We start from the raw sequence: 20,881 nt of genomic DNA on the forward strand, positions 1-20,881 counted from the left end.
TAATAAAATTTGTAATCTAATTTTAACATTAGATTTGTTACTGTTTTATGGTAACTTTATTTGAGTTCTCTGCATAACATGGTTTTGTAAGAAAGAATCTGTCTTTCAGTGGATGGACTACTGGACAGAAAACTAGATTACAAATTCAGGGCTGCAAAAAGATTATGATTTGGTGTGTTATACATGACTGCAATTGCCAGCAGTTCTGAAGAGGAAGCGCTCACACAGTAAAAAGGAGTGTCCAAAGGATCTGTAGTAAAGCCACAGAAGTAAAGGAGTTGACATTTGCAAAGGCTTCCAAGATATAAAATGCTCCCTGTGACTCTCTCATGTATGTTAAATACTGCTCTGTAATTATAATTAAAGGTAGAGCACAGCTTGAGTGCTTGATTCACAATATTTAGTGGGTGCCCCACGTTGGGACATAACAGCTGTAATAACTGTATGAGATCTTTAAATATTTTAACAATTCCCACCTTTGTTTTGATAATAAATTTCATACTAAGTCAAGATAAAACAAAACCTGTTCTTTTCTTTCCCTTTGAACAGAGCGTGGATCACACTTCTCGTAAACCTCATCATATTGAGGTTGGGCTAAGATGAGCATAACCAGTGACGAAGTGAATTTCTTGGTGTATCGCTATCTCCAGGAATCGGGTAAATGTCCTGTCTCTCCTCATCAATTCAGGTCATGGATGAAATGGGGAAATGGGCTTTTTGCATGGTGTTGCTGTAGAAGTGCTGTGTTGAGTATTTCAGACTGATAAACTCTGACTAAATATTTCTTGCACAAACTCATGTGACTTTGAACATAGTAAAAGTGCAAACATACACAGGTACGAAGTAAACATTGCAGTTAGGCAAAACAAGGAAATAAATAACATTATGTTAACAAATGTTTTTGTAGCATTATAGAATCTCTCAGCCAAAGTAATTTTTGGCAGCACAGCCAGAAAGCACATAGATTTTATATCTTTTTTTCTTAGCTGCTTGAAATAGTTCTGTCAGATACTTGTTAAGTAAGGAGGGTTTGTCTAAATTTGGTTTTATATTGGCTGTAAATGGAAATTTGGGTGCAAGCATCTGATGTTTTAGAATTTCATTAGGGTAATTACATATGTAAACTGAGCTGCACAAGTCTCTGTCTTAGTATCATTTCCACCTCTATCTGTTTTCATATTGGAAAATAATGTCTTTACAGGGCTTTCCTTTTAGAAGAAAGGTTCATCTTTCCTTCTAAGACAAATTGAAATTGAAACTTAAATGTAGGGTCTATTTTGTTTTCATAGTCTTGATCCACTCTTTTGACTGCAAGAAGTAGAAGTTCTCTTCACTAATGGAAAATGTGCTGTTACTGCAGAAATAGGGGAGGTGAGAAACATAGAGAAGGGATTTAGAGTTTTTAGAGAGGATCCCTGTTTACTTGGTACTGACCCTATGTTCTGGATTGGTAAAAGCAGAATTGACTAAAAATTTCACATTCTGAAACAACAACAACAAAAAAGCTGAGAAAAATACGTGTCTTCTTATCAGAAGACCTGAAGCCAGTTTCAGAATAAGCCCTCCAGACATGAGAGATGTCTTGCCCAGGGGACCAGAATCCCGGTGGGTAGAAGATACTGGGTTAGCCTGCTTCTGTTGATCTTTATAAACCACATTCATTAGATACATTATTTTGATTTGTTCCTGTTATTTTCAAGACTATTTCAGTCCCAGGAACCCAAACCCCTATGCAAGGAATCTCCACTGAAATTGAGAAGATTTATAATACTTTTTCAGGATTTGGTCTTTTAAAAAAAGCTCTTTGAGAGTCCAGTTGTGGGCTGTGTTGATAGCTTTTCTCACACTGTATTCTTCTCTCTAATCATGGAGCTTATAAAAAAACGGTCTAGTTCTGGCATGCAATCAGATGGAAGAAAGATAGGCGCTAACAAAAATAAAATCTCATCTAGACAAAGTTTATTTGTAAAGGTAAGCTATTGGGTACCACACTGGAAAGAGCTTTTGAACATGAGAGCACTGCGCAGATGGATGTTGTCAAAGCCTAAAGAATCCTGAAATTGTTTCACATTGTTATATTTGTATTGTAGGAGATTCTACATAACACTGTATTAATACAGTAACTTTTCCTGATGTGAATAAAGAAAACCAGCCCTTTTTATTCCTCTTGATAGATCAGTAGGTGGATTAGTGTTGTGTAATGATTCAGAAGGAGGCTTTACAGTCAATCAAGAATGATGGTATCAGGCAAATGTCAGGAAAAAGTTCTTATAGGTAACCTATCTCCCACAGGCAAGCAATCACTGTTGCCATTTTAGGGAGATTTCATATTAATGTGAAGTTGTACTGCTGTTATCTTCTTACGTAAAGGGCCAAATGTTTTTCTTAATCTACACATACTAAATATATTCACAAAAACACTGTATTTCCACTCTTTCTGTTGTATTTTACCCATACAAGAAAGTATAAGTTGAGCTTAAATATTTGCAGTGATACTCAAATATGCATCAAACTGAGCATATTGAAATCTGGATGCTAGGTACTGATTTAGTAGATATACCTGACAGTTTGCTAGTAATTGCATTTGGCAAATAAGAGCTACAAGCAATGATGAATCCACTAATCTATTTTAAAAGCTTACATTTAGTTTGAATCTTCTTTCATACTGTCATTGTTTTTGCCAAATAATTTTTTATATCTGTATTTTCAAATAAAGTAGGTTAATAAGACAGAAAGTGTTATACAGCATCTTGCCTTTCCACCTGCTAGTATAAATGCCGTAAGATGCAACAGCAGATGAAAGATGTTTAATCAGTAGTTTCAGAAATAATGCATGCCAGATTTAGAGGGCTAGTGTTTGAATAAAGTTTTAAGTTCAAACCTCTACAGTTTAAGGAATTTGCCAAAGCCAAGGTTATTATATTGATTATTTATTATCATTGGGTGAACCCAAAGCTTCTAAAAATTACATCAAACACAGCCATAAAGATGCTTACAGGACCATACAAAAGTTCAAAATTTTTTTTTTCAGATATCTGTCCTTTAATCTTATCCTGTAAAACTTCAGGGCTTTCCCAGAAAATGTAGGCAAATGGTGGGAGGAAGATAGGAACAACAAAAGAAATACATATGGTGGTGCAACTATATGAAAAGCAAACTGTCCCCGTTGGGCTTTAAGTCTTTTGTGACTGCAAGGCACAGAAGCACTTGAGGTTATTTGATACATTATAGCAAAGATACTGATGGATGCTTTACACTTCATTATGAAAACGCTGGGAGATCATTCTAGTAGAAGTTCAGCTCTTCTAAAATTGAAGTTAACAGTGAAATTCAGTAATTATATTTCCTCCTTAATTTGCTGCCAGACTAGAAAATTTGCACAGGAGCGTATTAATAGAGTTGACCTGTCTAAACCATTATTGTTGCTTTTTAACAAATCTTGGCATACTAAGGGGAGTTCCAGTGAACTGGAAAAAGAAAATGTTGCGCCAGAATTTTTAAAGGTTAAACAAGATGATCCAGGTAACTATAGGTCAAGCAAAGTCACTGGAAGGTTGAAACTAGATACCTCTGAATAAAAAAGTGAAGAGATGACAGCGTGCCTAATGGCAGCCAGCAAGTTTTTATGGATAACAGATCTTGTCAAACAAACTTGATACTGGTTTTTCCAAGATCACAAGTTGACAGTGATAACTGCGCTGACAGTAATACCCTTAGACTACTTTATGACATTTACTTAGTCTTGTTGACAATGTAGTTAAAAACAAAATGAAATAACAGTGTGTAAAATCAGTGTAATCCAGAGTTACCAAATGGATTAAAAACAGTCTAACGGAAGCATCTTGAAAAGCAATCAGGGCTGGGGAATATTCATCTCTCGGGTTGCTTCTAATGGGAGCTCACAGGAATCTGTTCTTGGCGTGATGCTGCTCAATGGCTTTGTCAGTTACCTGGAAGGAAATAGAAAATGGTTCTCAAGTACATTTGCAGATGGAATTAGATGGTCAGTTGTGGCACTCGGTGTCTTACACTGTCTCCTCAGACAGTTGAACAGAAAAAAATACAGCCAAGGAGACTGCTTTGAGCTGCTGAAGGTTGCTCCAGGGGCAGTGCAGTCAGATCCCTCCAGTACAAGATAGGACTTGGACAAGTGAAGGTTCTAATTGCTTAGCTGTATGAAAAGAAATAAGTAAGTAATTGCCTCCTCACATTAGGTGATTGTCTCACGGTTTATCTATACCCAGAAAAACAGTCGAGCATCATTTCCATTTAGGCTTCATGGGTTGATGGTATAGGAATTCCACCACTAAGGTGGCTAGGTGTTATCACTTCCACACTAGGACCATGAATACACCCCTTCCTGAGGTATAAAGAAATTGGGTGTTTAATTTCAGTTTAAGATTGTTAATTCCTATCCAAAAGTCAAGTCCTGCAATGTTCAGTTTGCGTCTTTTTGTATACCAGCTTTTGGGTGCACAATTTAAAGAGGCCTAGTACTTAAAAGTGCTGAGGGCTTCCAAGCATTGTTTCTCTCTAGAGTCAAACTTTTAAAAGTCAGGTTATATTTATTTGTAGATGGTTTTGTTAAAGGCTACCCTTAAGAAAAAATGTTGGCCTCAGTTACCAAAATCAGGCTCAGGTTATGTCTGCAGAGTGTACTACCAGTGTGGAGGTAGGAGCACACAAAATACTCCTGTGGTGAACGTAGTTACAGCAACAAAGCAGGTGCATTGACAGAAGTGAAACAAGCTTTACCAAAGAAGCCACAGTTCTGGCATCCAAATGATGTTGATTCAGCTTTGCACCTCTTCAGAGAAGCACATTTTGCTAGCAGCCATCTTCACAGCTGACATAGTCCTTCTATTGGTTTTCTTCAGAATGAAGAACTGTTTTTTTACAAAATAATGTAGAATTCAGAATATAGAGTTTTCCTGTAGATCATTATTTGTCTTTTCGAATGAATGTGAGAGCAGTACAATGCAATGGGAGTAATAAGGATTCCAAGGAAAATTGAAAAGAGGTTAGGGGGAGATGGCAAAACCAAGGGAAATCAAATCTCTCACATACCTTTTAATTGAAAACGTGCTGCCATCTGTTGTGAGTGATACATCCTATCACTGGTCCAACTGCTACAATAAATTACCTTCCCTACCCAGCCCAACATGTCAGTTCAGTTATTAGAACTTTTTCGAATTTGGTATTTTTGATGCATTGATCAATTTAATTGTGTTCCTTTTCTAGCACTTACATGTGTGTTGCTGCGTAGAATCCTTATCTGAAAATCAGCTCCCAGCTCTCTGCGGCTTGTACAACTCTCCAGTAGGGATTTATTGCAGAGGAAGTCTGGCAATGGCTTGTTAGAGTTGAGGCTGTGTAACAGTGTCCATTTTTGCTCATACTTTTACTGTTCAGTTTGAATTTTTCTATGTTTTATGACATACACTTGATAAGCTGTTCCTCGGTGTACAATCCGTACGATGTCCAAGACAGCAAAAACACTAGCTGGATGCTTTTGCCAAAAAGATGTCACTGAAATTTTTAGCTGCTGACTTGGGACAATTTACCATGATACTTTAGAACTTTAATTTGTTTTCTTCCCAACCATATGAATGAAGGCAACTAATAACATAGTTGTTTTCCATCTGTAGATTCAGGATGACAGCAGCACATTGGTCTGTTTTGTTCACAGTTGACAGGTTTTCCTTGTTTTCCTAAAGTACAAGATTTTCTCTCAGGTGTTAAGCAAAGGCTCAAGGGGACATAGAGCATGAAGTGTTTCTGTGAATCACAGCACAGAATGCTTTAAAGAGTTAGGCTTGTGCGGACACGGGCCTTTCCAGTTAACCACAACCAGGGCATCTTAATCTCACTTGGAAATGATGAGAGGATCCAAAATATGGATCTTCTGAAGCTTCTGGGATTTCATCATTGTGATATTGTCCCACTAGATACTTGGAATAGTACTAAATTACAATTTTTCCAATGCCATTTACATTTTTTTTGAAAAGAAATCAACAAAATTTGAAGGGAAATACCTTCTCTGTGACTCATTCTCTTTTTTTTAACAAAGAAATTTTGTACAAAATGTAAATATCGCAATTTGCTTGGGTAAGTACTCAGGCAATAGGGAAAGAAAAAAAAAAGACTGAAGATCAATATTCTGCTCTTTTGAGTTAGTGCCTTATGCAACAGTCTCCTTACATAAGCCTATGTAGTTTTCCTCTGAAGTCCATACTTTTTCTGCCCGTTTGGAGTATTTTGCACAAGTGTGCGTGGCACAGAGTTCCTGAGTCACAGATGAGAGAAGTGCATGTTGGAAATAATTCAGATTAAGCATAGCATAAAATGTTGGCATATATAGGTCAGCTAAATTTGCTTCAAAGCTAACTGCTTCCTTTGCGTAGGAAGGCTGCTGCTAGGTAGAAGGGGAATGTACAGTGCATGGGTTTTGCTTAAATTATTAAAATATACGCCTTGAAGAATAATTAATTGGAAGAATTACTTGGTCAGTAAAAGCACTTGTCCAGTGTGACAGTAAAAACAATAGTGTGCACTTGTAGTAGAGTCAGTGGATAATGTTTTTTCTTTTGTTTTATGTGTTTTCTTCCAGTTTGTCTCGTTAGGGCCATAGGGGAGTTCAGACTGGGTGGTATCTCAGGAGATGACAGAACCAGAGGACAGTCAGGTTGACAGGGGCCTTTGGAGAACTTCTAGTCCAACTCCCCTGCTCAGAGCAGGAGCAACTACAGCATCTTGCTCAGGGCTGTGTCCAGTCGGGTTTTGAATGTCTCCAGGGATGGAGAGTCCACAGCCTTCCTGGACAGCCTGTTCCAATACTTGATCACTCTCACACTAAAACAGTGTTTTATTTTATTTCAGTGGCATTTCATCTGTGTTTCAGTTTGTGCCCGTTGCCTCTGCTTCTGGGCACCACTGAGAAGAGCTTGACTCTGTCCTATTTGCACCCTTCTCAGGTATTTATGCACATGGATAAGGGCCCCTGTGAGCCTTCTCCAGGCTGAGCAGTCCCAGCTCTCTCAGCCTCTCCTTGTGAGCCAGATGCTCCAGTCCAGTCATCACCTTCATGGTCTTTCCACTGGACTTGCTCCAGTATGTCCGTCTCTCTTGCTCTGCAGAGCCCACAGCTGAACACTACTCCAGATGTGTCTCATCAGGGCTGAGTAGAGGGCATGGGTCCCCTCCATTGACCTGCTGGCAGCACTTTTTGTAGTGCAGCTGTTGGCTTTCCCTCCTGCAAGGGCACAGTGCTGGCTCATGATCAACTACTCCAGCCTCCTGCCGAAAGCTGGGGAGCCTCAAAGATCTCTTAAAGCATCTCTGCGTAAAGGCAGTGTTCAATACCATGGTCACTGGAATGCTCTTGAAGCTGTGTATGTAGCTATGCTCTACCAGTAAGGATGGAGGCCTTTTGTTTGCTGAGGAGAAAAATGCATCCTTGAAATGACATTCTGCCAGCCAAAGATAAATCACACATTTTAGTGGCGTTTCAGTGACAATCTATGGCTGCATTATTTGTGCCTACAAACGTGTTATCGCTGGTTCTTGGGCTGCATGTCCTCTGCCTGCAGTAGGGAGTATTTGTTCATACACCAAACTCAGCTGCACTCATATAAAGACACTTGTGCATTTGCTTGGCATCTATTTGCACAGTTACTTCTGTGCCAGTGTAACAGGGTGCTGAACAGACATTACTGAATAAATAAAGCAGTAGACTTTTTAAGGAAGTGTGTAAAAGCTGGGTTTAAGCCTGGCTTTACAATTTTTTGTGCTTTAATATTCCTCTTTGGAAGTGAGGCTAATACTTCTTACGGTACCTCACAGCAGATGGTAAAACGTTTTAGTCCTAAAATGTATTGAAATCCTCTGAGGAAAGGCTATCACAGGTGTGATAGGACACTATTTAACGTTATTTTTCTATTATTTTAAAGTACTGTTTGTGAATTTAGAGGTGACTATGTATATCTAAATGCAGTATGAACGAGATGCTAACTACATTATTCAGGAACTGGTGTTAAGTCTGAACACAGGGTTTCTGTCACCTTTTCAGCTGTGCAATGGCTGGGCTTTGGAGCAGTACAGAATGCATTTTTAATTCGTGTGCACAGATCTGATTTGTTGGGCATGCAGCCCTATTTATATGATGTGCTATCCTCTTTAGGGCCAGCCTACTCAATTAAAATTACTTAAGCTTATGATCCAAATCTCCAATATACTGCAACTTGGATATAGAACCAACATTTGTGACCTTTCATGAATTATTTGACATAAATAAAGCCACGATGTTGTTCGAGGAGCGGAGTGTATGTTAAAGTGACTCTTCGATAAGAACACTTGAGAAATTTGACAAAATAACCATTTTGGTTTAGATAAAAGTGTTTCCTAAAACCCTAGAATGAACATTGCTATCTAATGAGAAACCATCTGTAACTCTATATATTGCATATAATGTAACATAATATATATAACCCCCTCAGCATGATATGTATGTAGTAAAAATAGCGTACTATAAGAAGGTTATATAAAGGGGTTTATGCTGCTCCTTTTTTTACACTCTCTCCCCTGCTTTCTATATTTCTTTTAAACTAGGACTGTATGATTCCAGCAACAGTGAGGCTGACTCTGAATTGGAAATTATACTTCATAGTTGGAGGATGGGTGACTGCTGAAAAGACGAATCCATTTCTCAAATAAGAACTGCATTATCATGCACAGTTTCTCTCTCTGCTAGTAATCATTTATTCTTTTTGCAAATACTGAGTACATTTTTAAAAAATCAGGGTCAGCATTAGAAGACAGCAAGCTTTATTGATTGGGCTGCAGTTCCAAACCCATTTTTCTTATACTTATCAAAGCTCTAGATCTTGGGAAGGATGAAGCTGATAAGCTAAAGGTAAATACTTCTCCCAGCTTCCTTTAAAGATAAGCAAATGGGTTTCTAAGCCAACAGCACCTCTGAATCGTGTGAAACAATGTGTGAGTCAAAACCACATTGTGCACATTTTTTCGTAGAGCAGTGAATGTGCACTAGCAGTATTTGGTGGTTGGCTTCCCAAAATCCAAAGTCCGCAATGGAGAGGAAAAGATATTTTTACAGCTATAGAAGTTATTTGTTTTGCCATGGTTTGATTATATTTTGAAAAGAATATAATAAGCTGCATGAGGGCCATTTTTACATGCATTTGTATGCACAGACTTAGAGTTTTGTGACCAACTGTCTACCTTATGTACATGCATATAAACAGTGGTTTCAGATGTTTTGTGGTGCAGTTCAAGAGTATCTTTAGGAAACTTCTTTGTCTGTGTCTTTTACCCCTGTTGCATAACAGCAGAAATAAAAGATCCATGTAAGAAAGGCATTATGGGCAGAATTTTGTAAGATTCTGTGAAGGGAAAAAATACACTGTCTTGTTCTTTTGCCATTTGCAAAACCCTATTTACTTGGTATTTCCTTCTAGGTCTCTTCACAGTTTTCTAAACTTGGCTATTTAAAATTTTCTTTGGCCTGAAAATTGCTGTACAGTGTTGGATCTCAGACATTGAGCAAACATGGTGATTTTTAAGCTACACAAACAGAAACAATTACACCTTTGCAAATATATTCCATAGCACGGATTTTGAGTCTGATCACTTCATGTCCTGTTTTTTAAAGCTTGCATAAAAGCAGCATTCTAGAGATTTTAAGAAAATCGGATGTCGGATGGAAAGCAGATCTCTGTAGGTCAAGATGGCTTTGCTAGTAAAACCAACGAAGTGCTACACATTTGTCAATTTACTGCTTTTCCTTATGACTCCCTAGGCCCAGTGAAAGAAGCTGCCTCTTGCATCTTTGCAAGCTCTGCTGCTGATCACCTGCGCACTGGGGCCGTTGTGCCTGTGTAGCTCTGGTGGTTACAAATCACCCCTCGTCACACCCAACCAGTGCAGCTGTGTTAGGGCTCTGTTTGCAGTCCCCATCAGCAGAAACTAGCCTGGTGCTGAAGCCCCTAAACGCCCACAGAGCATCAGCTGCAGTGTCCTGCTTACCACCACTTACATCTGTATATTAGAGCTGATAGAAGTACATAGCTTACGGGGGGGGGGGGGGGGAAGTGTGTATGACTGTGGAAGTCTCTTCTATAAAGGCGATCCTTATCTCTTTGGATATTTGGTTGCACAGACAGGACTGAAGGAGAACAACATCCCATTAATTTGGGAGGAAAAGATTATCTTTTTTTTTTCTTGACGTGGCCTTTGTAAGTTATTCCAAGCCTTGCACATAGTTGCATTAAATTGCTAGATCTGTGTTGACATTTATTCACAATTGTCAGTCTAATTTACACAGAGTGAGTGAAAAAGGGGATTATTTCAGACCTTGTTTTCAAAAGATTTTTTTTAAGTTCCTCTTTCCATTGCTCGTGTTCTGTTTTCTGTCTGTATCGTATTTCTCTTTTTGTTAATTTGCAGCCCTCAGAAAGGCTTGAACAGTGAGTGCCAAGTACTGCTCATCAGAAGATCATTTCCAAGTTCTATTAATCTTTTCCAACATATTTTCCTGCATGAAAAAGAAAAAAAAAAACCCTGCCAAACTATTCTTTGGCACGTAATAAAATAATTTTGGGCAGCAGACATTTGCTCTGAATTCTTGGCAGAAAGTGAGCAGGTCAGATATCCAAGAAAAAAGGGTGTAACATTTAATATTAGTGAATAATCGCTTCTACAAAACTTCGGGTAAGCAGGCACATTGTAATTTTGGCAACTGACACAAGCTACAGCTAGGGATCCTTTCTTTATATTTCCCAGGGACTGTGAAAGAGCTTGTAATACAGGACACATTTCCCAGGGTTCTGGAAATAATTTTAATCGTTCAGCAATCCTAATCTTGAAACAAATGTACAAGCCCTATTGTTCAGCTGATTTTTCTAAAAATATATTTCAACTGCAGTTCTTATTTTAAATTGCTAATGTGTGTCCTTGTTAAGCCCTTTATATAATTGCGAAGGTAAGTCTTCAGAAATAAGCAGTCACTGCCAAAACCAGAGAAGCACTCTAGGATGTATTACCGAGAAAGAAAAAGCTCAGCTAGGAGAAGAATCTCGCTCTGCTGTGAATAATAAACAAGATGTGGTGGAGGATTTTTGCCCACCTTTTTTTTAACTGTTTGTAGAATCTTATCAGTGGCTCGAGGCATCAGATTCTTTATTAACTACGACCAAACGTATCTCGGAGAAAGCGGTCTCCTTTTTTCTGAAACCTCTGCATATATGCCCTAGGGTTTTGCGGCCATATTTTTATGGGCACGTAATTACATTTAGACAGAAATGTAAGGAGAAGCAAGGATGGGGATCCACGTTACATTCTCAGTTCTCACTCAGTGCCTCATATACGAGAGGAAATACTAGACTCTACAATGGCAGCTGCAGTCCCATGCAGTGAAGAACTTCATTGTATTCTCTTGGGCGATGGGCAAGAAATTATGCCATTTACCTCTGGAGCTAGATTAGCGTGTGTTAGGCCTAGAATCAATAAAATACAGTTGTTACAAGTTAAACTGTTTGCATCTGGTTTTGCAGCCAGAAATTGCCCTTCGTGTTTCGTGTCCCTCGCTTCTCTATGCTGTAAATCTAGACCTACAGAAATCTTGATTTAGTGTTAACTGTGCTGTTTGTACATCTTCAGCATTTGGAAGAAATTATTTTGTCAGTGGTCCTATTTCACTCTTCCTTAGTGGAATTTTCTAAACTGCAGTGGTGGGGCTCTGCTTTATTTCAGATGACCACAATGCTTTCTTGCCTTCCTGCTTAGATGGCACTCCCAAGACCCAAATATCAAACTCGGGAAGATGTTTTTTCCAGTGGTTGCATCTGGTTTCTTTGGCAAGCAGCTGTGCCAGCAGCTTTGGAGTTACCTGGCTTTGGTAACATGGTAAAGCAGCTGACAGGACTGTGTGCAGACATCTTCTCCCCCTGTGTGTGATTTTCTTTTGACTGTTTGTACTTGGTGTGTCTAAATCTCCCAGGACTTTTTCCCGTATACCCATTTATGGCCGTGTAGATGACTTCACCCCCTCACAACCAGCTTTTTTTTCCTGCAGATGGCTCAGCTGAGGTCAGTTTGTACATGCCTTCCATTCTTGCATGAATTTTGCATGAGCCCAAGTCTCGGCAGTAGCGACAGGTACAATACTACCTTAAGAAAACAGGCACTCCTGCAGCCAGAAAGCTTAAGATTGCCAGTGGATCCCATTATATCAGTTGCAGGCTGGTTCTACTGAGCCAGAAGTTATAATCATTTATAAAACCTCGGTAATTTTTGTATCCTGTACCTGCCAAATACTTTCAAAGAGAACAGCCTGTTACTTCAGAAATGAGGATTGAAAGAACTAGTATTGGGCATTTCCAAAAAGAGAGACAATGCGATGTCAAAGAAATCAATGAAATAAGAAGTGTTGATTACACCTGGAGACAGTTAAATTGTTACAGGAAAAAAAAAAGGGAAGGGGGTCGACAGATAGTTTATGCCTCCTCATATATTCTTTTCTCTCATTCTATTGAGGTAATAACATAACTAATTTAGTGATTACTGGAAATTGAACCTAAGATCCCTGCATTTGAAAACCTCAGTCTGGACTGCTTGAGTTAAAGGAATAGGAAAATTTATTAAAGCAAATGACACAGACCTCTATATGAAACCTCACTATTTTCCAAGACACGGGGCATGACTTATACAAAAATGTCTAAGAATGGGTTGTTACTTATACTCAGTGTTGGGAGAGAGGCTGTTCATCATACCGATGCCTGAGATACGTGTGAAAGGCAATTTGATGTTCACAATTCTTTATTCTCTGTTTCATTCTACAGTAACAAATGTTTCAGTGACAAATCTTTTAGTATGAATAATTAAACAGAGTAATTTGCAAATAACTTACCCTTATTTTTTTTATTATAACTAGAACGGTATGCTAGTTAGATTTACCAGAGAAAACTAAGTCCAGTTAGTTCACAAACATAAAACCTGCGCAGAATTCAATAGATTGCTTAACTGTTGCCAATCAGGGCATCCCCAAGGAAACTCTGGAGTAACCAGCAGGGACTGAAACACCTCAGAAGTAATTTTTTCCTCAGCCTCCCTCTTTGTCATTCCCTTCACCTGTACAAACGCAGCAGTAGGTGCTGTAGCTGTTACAGTTTAAGATTGCAATTTGAACAAGATGGCTCTTTACGGTGCTAAAGGGATCGGAAAATGAAAGGAGCACTTAGTGCGTGTCAGTTAGCTGGATCTGTGATTGCCAGATGAGCCTGCACGGGGAATACTTGGCAGCACCCCAGTTGTGTGCCTAAGAGGAAGAATCCTTCCCTCCCAGAAGAGGTGAGACACAGCCCTGGAGAAGATGAGGCATTCCCCGGGCTGTGTGGCTGCCCAGTGCCCTTTCCTGCACCTGCATTTGACAGGCATTTCTGCTGTGAGCCAGGCATGTTGCAAACAATTACAATGGCTTAGCCTGCAGATCAAACGAGCGCACAAAGAGTAGCATTATGTTCATTAAATAAAACCTAGTCATTTCATGATTGATGACAGATCTTGTTTTAAGGGGAGGCCGTTTTTAACTGAAAAAGGAGCAGCCAAGGGGAAAAAAAAAAAATCTCCATTATCGCCGTTTTTGCAGTTACAGCAAAATCTATCAGTGAAATTTTGCAAAACACAGCCCTACATATGCATTTTTTGGCACTGCCTAGGGCAAGAATTCCCAAATGGCTGTGTATATACCACTGAGAGTATATACAGACACCTCGGTGTGAGGAAAGATACAGCACAAAACCAGGACCTGTTACCACTGTCAGTACAAAAAAGTGCAGGAATCTCTCATGAGGAATTCCACTCAGTTTTCAGGTCAAAAAAAGCCTTGCGTAACAAATTTTCAGGTACAAGGGGGTGTCATTTAAGTCGCTTTTTCTGCGTTCGTTATTTCCTCTATGCTTTTATGCTCTGTAAAATCTTTCAAGGCCAACTATTCAACCATTGATGGATCACCTCCATTTCAGGTGATCACACCAAGTTCTGCACTGTTCATTTGAATTTTTTTGTTTGTGTATGTTAATGTGTTTACAGATTACACATAATTCGATGGTTTATGTTTTCCCATCTTTTTTGAGGTAGAAAAACCTGGAAGCCGTATGCCTGAGTCTGCTGAAAGATGCTGCTCAGGGCACTGGTCATGTCACAGCACAGGTGACTGTCCAGTTCAGCAGTGCAAAACCAGTTCAGTGAATGGCCTTGCTTTCTCCCCTTTGGCCCTTCATATCTTTAACTTTAACAGCTCGGAGTCTCATTGCATGTGTCCTCGAAGGGTTTGCTACATCAAGATTCCATTTATTTGTGCTATTTGAATAGAAATTATTGTTTCATAGAGTGATTACTACAGTCACCAAAATGACAGAATTTATGAGAAGTAATGCATACGGACACAGATTTGCAACTTCCATTCGTTTCACTGCCACTGCATCATTCTGAATTTGGATCAGTTGTAATGTCATGTCATCCCCACCGCATCCTTTCTTCACATCACCACTTGCAGAGCACCTTCTGTCTCTGCTTTCGCTCCCCAACTGCCTTGACAGTCTGCACAGAGTCACTGGGGGCAGGGGGTGCTCGTGTCTTGGCGGTGCATTCCCCACTGTGGTTTCATGATCGTCAGAAGGAGGGCCAAGCTAACATTTGTAACACAAGCTAGCATTTAAAAATACTTGCCTTTGTTTAGTAGAAATCACCTTTTTGTAAGACTGAACTGCGGAGCTGCAACATTGCTGTGTAATTCAGCGTACTAACATGCAGAGCCCTGGTTAGAACTGATGATATCTGGTAAATACAAACGCAAAGCTCAAGTGATTTTTTTCAGCATTATCAGAAGCTTAATGTGGGTACAGCTTCATTCAGGATTTTGTTAACTGTGTGTGTTACTTTTAATAGCAGTCTGCTTTCATATGAGTCTAATGTGAATGCTATGGTCGTACGAGAATTCAGGAGGTAATTAACTATCTATAGGTCAGCGGGCTGCTTGTTTCTGTTGTGTTTGTTTTTCTTCGAATTACAATTATATAGGAAGATTCTTCCAGGAGCGATGAGGAACAGTGTCCAGCAGCACCCACTTAAGCAGTTCAGTAGATTTGCAGTATTTGGATCTTGGCAGATAAGATTTCAGGAAAGTTTGTCTCAACTGCTGGAGATGTGTGAGTGAGATTGCTCTTCAGTGACAAAGTAGCTTTGTGTTTTGTCATCTCACAGGTGCTTTGGTCATAGTTTCTTAGCATCGAGAGAACCAGTCAAATAACAGGACTCATTGCAATAACCCAGCTGGGTTTGTGCTGAGAAGTTCCTTCTCACGTGCAGCCAGGTGGGACGTGTTGCTCTTTGAGGATGGCAGCTCAGTGCTGAACGAAGAAGTTGTGAGCTGTATGCCACAGCCAGCTGTCTGCTGGAAAAGATGAGGCTTGAAATGTGCCTGCAACCAACTAGCAGGTCTGCAAGATACCAAATGTAATAGTGACAGGTACAACGTCATAGTTAAAACTAAGCCTACTGTAGATCCACAGGCATGATTTTCTGCTTTTCTGCATTTTCCATCAATATTTGTTGGTTGCCATTTTTATGCCATCCGCCTTTTGTTTGAATCAGAGATCCTGTTACGATTTTCTGAGCTGCCAACTCACAACCTAGTGCTGGCTTTTTTAGTGGTCAGCATTAGTGCTTCTGGATGACAGCTTAATTTTCCCATTCTTCTCCATTCTGAAGTAGATTTCCTGATTTATCTGTTATGCATTTTAAAGTCCGTTCCTTTTCAAGAAGGTATCGCTACTGTTGTTGTTGATTAATTTAAATACACATAAATATACATTAAGTGGGATCTGATTCTCTAATTCTGGTTGCTTGCATGCCATGTATTTATATATGCATAGAGATTTCAGTGTTCAGTGATCAAACCCTAGGTCTCTCAGATGCAGGCTGTGTATGCTCAGTGCTTGATTTCTTCCTCATTTTTGGTGCCCAGTAACGTGCTTAGATGTCCTCCAAAACTAATAAAAAGGGAAAAACACTGCCCTGAAGATCTTACAGTCTATTTTGGATGCAGCAGGAGGTCCAGCAGCTCATAAACTAGACAGGACATAAAGAGCAATACAGGATAAGAACTGGACCAGGGATTAGATAAATGATATTGCAGTTTTTCAGGTGCTTTTTCTTGTGCTTTATTTTTATGCCTCACAATCCTGCGCAGTTCTGCTCATAGGTGGATCTGCTGCTTCCTAAAATGTGTCCAAAGCATCGCCCAAAATTTGGGGAGTGCCAGAAAGGGAAGGTAAGGTCAGGAAGGGAGAGGATGGAGGCTGTTACCAGGAAGAGGAGAAAAACAGTGGCAAAATACAATGTGTAGGGGGAGAGAATCACAGAGATATACGTACCTCGGTTTCAGATGTGGGAGGCATTCTGTTTCTCGGCTTGTTTTTGCTATCTATCTATGATCATAATTGAGCTCACTGCAAAAAGGATTTTGAAAACAATTTGAGTGAGAGAGAGAGAGAAAGCATTACTGTGGAGAGAGCCCAAAATCTGTCCTCCAGCCCACACACAATTGGACATTGCAGTGATATCGGGGAAATCCCTTAACGGACAGAACTATAAATGAAACTGCTGTTGACAAGGGGAAGAGGCACAGCTATATTTAACGGAAGTATTTTCATTTGAGAGCTGCTTGCTTTTTCTTTCTTGTCTAGTCGGGGGAGACTGCGAGGTCTCTTCCTGTTTGAGACAGTGCATGGGTGGTTTCCCCAAGGCTTTTAATGTTAGATTAATGCTCTGGAGACAGAGTGGTGATAAATGGGTTCCTACAGTTATATCTACATCCTGTTCCCCCTTCCCCCTCCCGCATCTGCCCCTATGTACAGTCGCTCTGCAGCGCTCGCCACCATACCCAGCAACAGTTTTCAGCGGCTTCAGCCAGCATTTAAAGCACAGCTCTTTCTTTAAAATGTACCCAGCAGAATTGTTTAATTTCCAGTGCCGTCACCTTCATTACCCCTTATTTCTAGGACAATTACAAAAACCAAATGGGGGAGAGAATGACTTCTGGTTAAAGGACAGGCCGCCACACTGGCTTGTCGTCTGCTCCTTGGCAGATCCCAATTAATTACTTCTGCTATTACTGTTCACTTCCAGAAAACAGGTTTATGGGAGCAGCCTTTCTGTTGTTTCACATTTTAATGGCAATGCTCTGCACGTCATGTTGTACTCAGCAATAAATGAGCAGAGGATTTGAAATCTCCTCCCTGGTATAAGGGAACGGCTCCCTTGTGTCAGCTGCATCTATGGCTTGATTTTATACCACTTGCACACTGATAGGGATTTAAGTGTTTATCTTCAGAAAACACCCACGCTAAAATGTAACAAGGGAAATGAAGATTTGAGGCACTTTTTTTAGCTGGACTTGCCCTTGTGGCAATTCCTACTTTTTTGGTTTTGTTTTCAGCCAGTGCAGTTCTCTGGTTGTTTTTCTCTGCGTGCACTTCCATTTCTATAGGTCTTCCCCTGTATGTGCAGTGCAGGGGGGTGGACGGTGGCGTGGTGGTCAGGATGGCTCTGGTTAACCTCTCAGGCTCGCTTGCAGCCAGCCCCTGTCCCTTCTGCTTATGCAGCAGCGTCCCTCAGATCTCAGAGCAGAATTATTTTTAGACCATGAAGGTGTATCTGGCTGGTGCATTTAGATTTCATGTCATGGCTTCCTTTTCCTGCTCTCAGGTTTCTCCCACTCGGCCTTCACCTTCGGTATCGAGAGCCACATCAGCCAGTCCAACATCAACGGAACGCTAGTGCCACCTGCCGCACTCATCTCCATCCTCCAGAAGGGGCTACAGTATGTGGAGGCCGAGATCAGCATCAACGAAGTAAGTACCCACGGTACCCCTGCACCCACTCGTACCGCTGACCCACACACCGGGGCACCCACGCATCCCCGCAGCCTGGAGACGCAAGCCAGCACTCCTTGACTTCTCTTGATCAGGTTTCGTTTTGTTCCTCATACTTTGCTCCACCCCCAGCAGAGGGCTGAAAAGCTCTGAGATAGAAACGTATCTCAGTTTTTTAGCTGTGACATTGAGGCCATCTTTGCACTGCTTAAATAGCTATTAAATGGTGTTTCCACCATTACGGTCAACAAATCTGGGGTGCGCAGATTCCTGCAGCAGACAAGAAAATGCATCTGTGTTTACACTCTTGGATTTTCAAGGTCACAGCAGAATTTGGCAGGAAAAGCCTGCAGCGTAGATTAAAACTTCACTCCCTGACACTCGCTAGCAGGCAGTGCTGCTCGCAAGCTATGAGAAGCCTGATCAGAAATCCACAGAGGTCACTGGAGAGATTCTCTTTTATTTCAGTGGCTTTGACTCAGATCATGTAAGATCAGGCATCGTCCTCTCATGTCCATGCCCAAACTGTGGTGTGTAAGTTCTGACCCTGACTGGGGCACTGGTTGTCTGGGGGGATTGTGTAAGCAGCCACAAAAGTGTCTCTGCTCTCCTTGAACTGGCAGTGGGAAAACAAAGAGGGGGTGTGGGAAAAGCCAGCATTTTTGCCTTGCCAACCTCAAAGGCGTGATGTTTCGAGAGGGAGTGAAGCATGACAGATAAGGAAGTGCTGCATTACAAAATATTTACCGTAGGTACTTGTAATTGATGGAGACTTGTAATAAATATTAATACCTAAAAAAGCTATTGCTTTTTCCGCTGTCGCTGAACGTAGCACGTGAAGGGCATGGGTGAAAACAAAGGAATATAAAATAGAGAAAAGGTTGTGTTATTTGCAATGTGTAGTTTGGAAACTCATTTGTTTTTATCACTAACATTCTATGTGGTTTTCTTTTTATGGCTCGACACCGTGTTTAAGTGTTCTCTGTGTGTTATTTTTTAATTGGGGCAATGACATTTGACATTCATGCCAAGCTGCACTTTGATGCAGTTGTAATAACAAACCAGTGTTAGGAACCTGTCCCAATTTGCTGCTACTTAACATTTTGCCCTGTGCCTGAAATTGGAGCTACACGGCTAGAAACTTTCAGCCATGAACCGTACCTACCGGTTCAGGTCGGGTGGCAGCTGTAGGGGTCTGCTTCTGTGCATCCGGCTTCAGGATTGGTCTCAGTTGAGAGAATAATCCAAAAATATGGTGCTGTCACCATTAAGATTTATGTTGCTCTCATCGTGGTTTGATTTTGTTCGAATACGTACTTATATACGTACCTGACAGCACAGCAAAGGCCATTCTTTCTGACATCTGAATGCCAATGATGGCTACATATTTGCTGCTCTATGTGTGCTTATTACTTAAGAGTGTTGAGTAATCAGTAAGTCTATAAACTAATGTGTATAAAATTCAAGCTTTGTTTGTGATCTGTGAAGGGGCAGACGTGGAAATAGTCCAGTGAGCAGTTTTAAAGTTAAAAATGTAAGACGCCAAAATCCTTTGGCAAACATTTTTTTCATTGTGTAGCAAGGATCATTTTTCACTGTGAGCCAGGATTCAAATAAATGTCAGCAGAGACATTTACATAAAAAATGTTGAGGAGAAAGAGAGCTTATATTTTTTTTCTCTGATGACTCTTTCCTCCTTTTTCTTTCCCATGAGGAAGCAAGTATGCAGTATCTTAATACCGTAATTGTAAAAGATAATGCAATGAATAGTCCAACAGAAGAATGCTAGTCAGCCAAATGGCTGGTTTTCTTCATTAGTTATTTTTATCTATTGAAAATTATATTGTTTAGCAGCTACTTCATCTATCCATATCCTAATCTTATCTGCTGTTCCTCAGACATAAATCTTTCACTGCTGGGTCTTGATTATAATTTCAAAGAATTAAAGGGAGTTTGCAGAAAATCAGTAAAATGCCGCTTTACAGAGGCTACTTAAACCTTTTCCCTATATTTAAGATAATAGGAAAGTGAAAGTGAAGGAAAGCTTATTAGATATAGCAGTTGTTGACCTGAGTCTGTATTAAGTCTTAAAAAACAGCCCTTAAAGGTTAACTCAATAACTCAATGGGTGTTAAACGTGACGCCTAATTTACAGAAATCAAAATGAAAGCCTTAACTTTTACAAATAAAATTGGTGGAAAAAACGGAAAAATATTGGTAAAGCAGTCCTGTACAATCACCTACAACTGGTGGTGCTGGGCTGATGAACGCTATGTAAGAAACCGCTGAATTTGTGCACACATCTTTGTTTTGGCTGAGGTACATTATTCAGCAGCTGCTTTCATTCCAATGCTTCTGCAACTGCAGGAAGACAAACAATTCAACCCAAGTCTATTTGCCTTTGTCATGGCTTTAGCCATGACTCTTTTTTTTTTTTTATTTTTCAAATACAAAACAAAGAAACTTTCTGTCATCAGTCAGACATCTTTTTTCCACAGCATAGTTTTTTTGCATCTGTAAAGAATTTATATGGCTAATTTTTCTATAAAATGTCATGAAGTTGCCTGTTCACCAAGCAGATTTCTAAGTTGAACATGAGTACCACCATCACGGATGTGAAAGAGGGACAGTCCGTGATAATGTGGCAACGTTGATTAAGCCAAAGTACAGTATCTTCACGCAGCCTGGTTTTGTTTCCTTATACCATTACCTCTTTGACGACCTCAGTGGTGAAGATCCTAAACTTGCCGTTTCACTTCTGTTTGTTTCCCCGGCAGGATGGTACAGTATTTGACGGCAGGCCGATAGAATCACTGTCTCTGATAGACGCAGTGATGCCTGATGTTGTACAGACCCGGCAGCAAGCATTCAGAGAGAAACTAGCTCAGCAACAAGCCAGTGCAGCGGCAGCAGCGGCCGCCACGGGCGCG

The 20,881-nt window shown here is 40.2% G+C and overlaps 1 protein-coding gene across 1 annotated transcript in view; it reads left to right on the plus strand.

The window, feature by feature from the left end:
• Positions 1–560: 560 nt before the first annotated feature.
• The window catches only part of LOC104545668 (F-box-like/WD repeat-containing protein TBL1X), a gene marked incomplete at its 3' end in the record, with an annotated part of 41,800 nt that continues 21,479 nt past the window's right edge, over positions 561–20,881 (plus strand). Inside the window, exons 1-3 of the mRNA XM_010190861.1 lie at positions 561–657; positions 17,785–17,930; positions 20,729–20,881. The exon at positions 20,729–20,881 is cut by the window's right edge and continues 115 nt beyond it. Of these exons, the coding sequence (XP_010189163.1) occupies positions 600–657; positions 17,785–17,930; positions 20,729–20,881 (357 nt within the window). The remainder of the gene's footprint in view (positions 658–17,784; positions 17,931–20,728) is intronic.

This window comes from Mesitornis unicolor, unplaced genomic scaffold (genome assembly GCF_000695765.1).
Source record: "Mesitornis unicolor isolate BGI_N332 unplaced genomic scaffold, ASM69576v1 scaffold9398, whole genome shotgun sequence".
Taxonomy (NCBI): Eukaryota; Metazoa; Chordata; class Aves; order Mesitornithiformes; family Mesitornithidae; genus Mesitornis; species Mesitornis unicolor.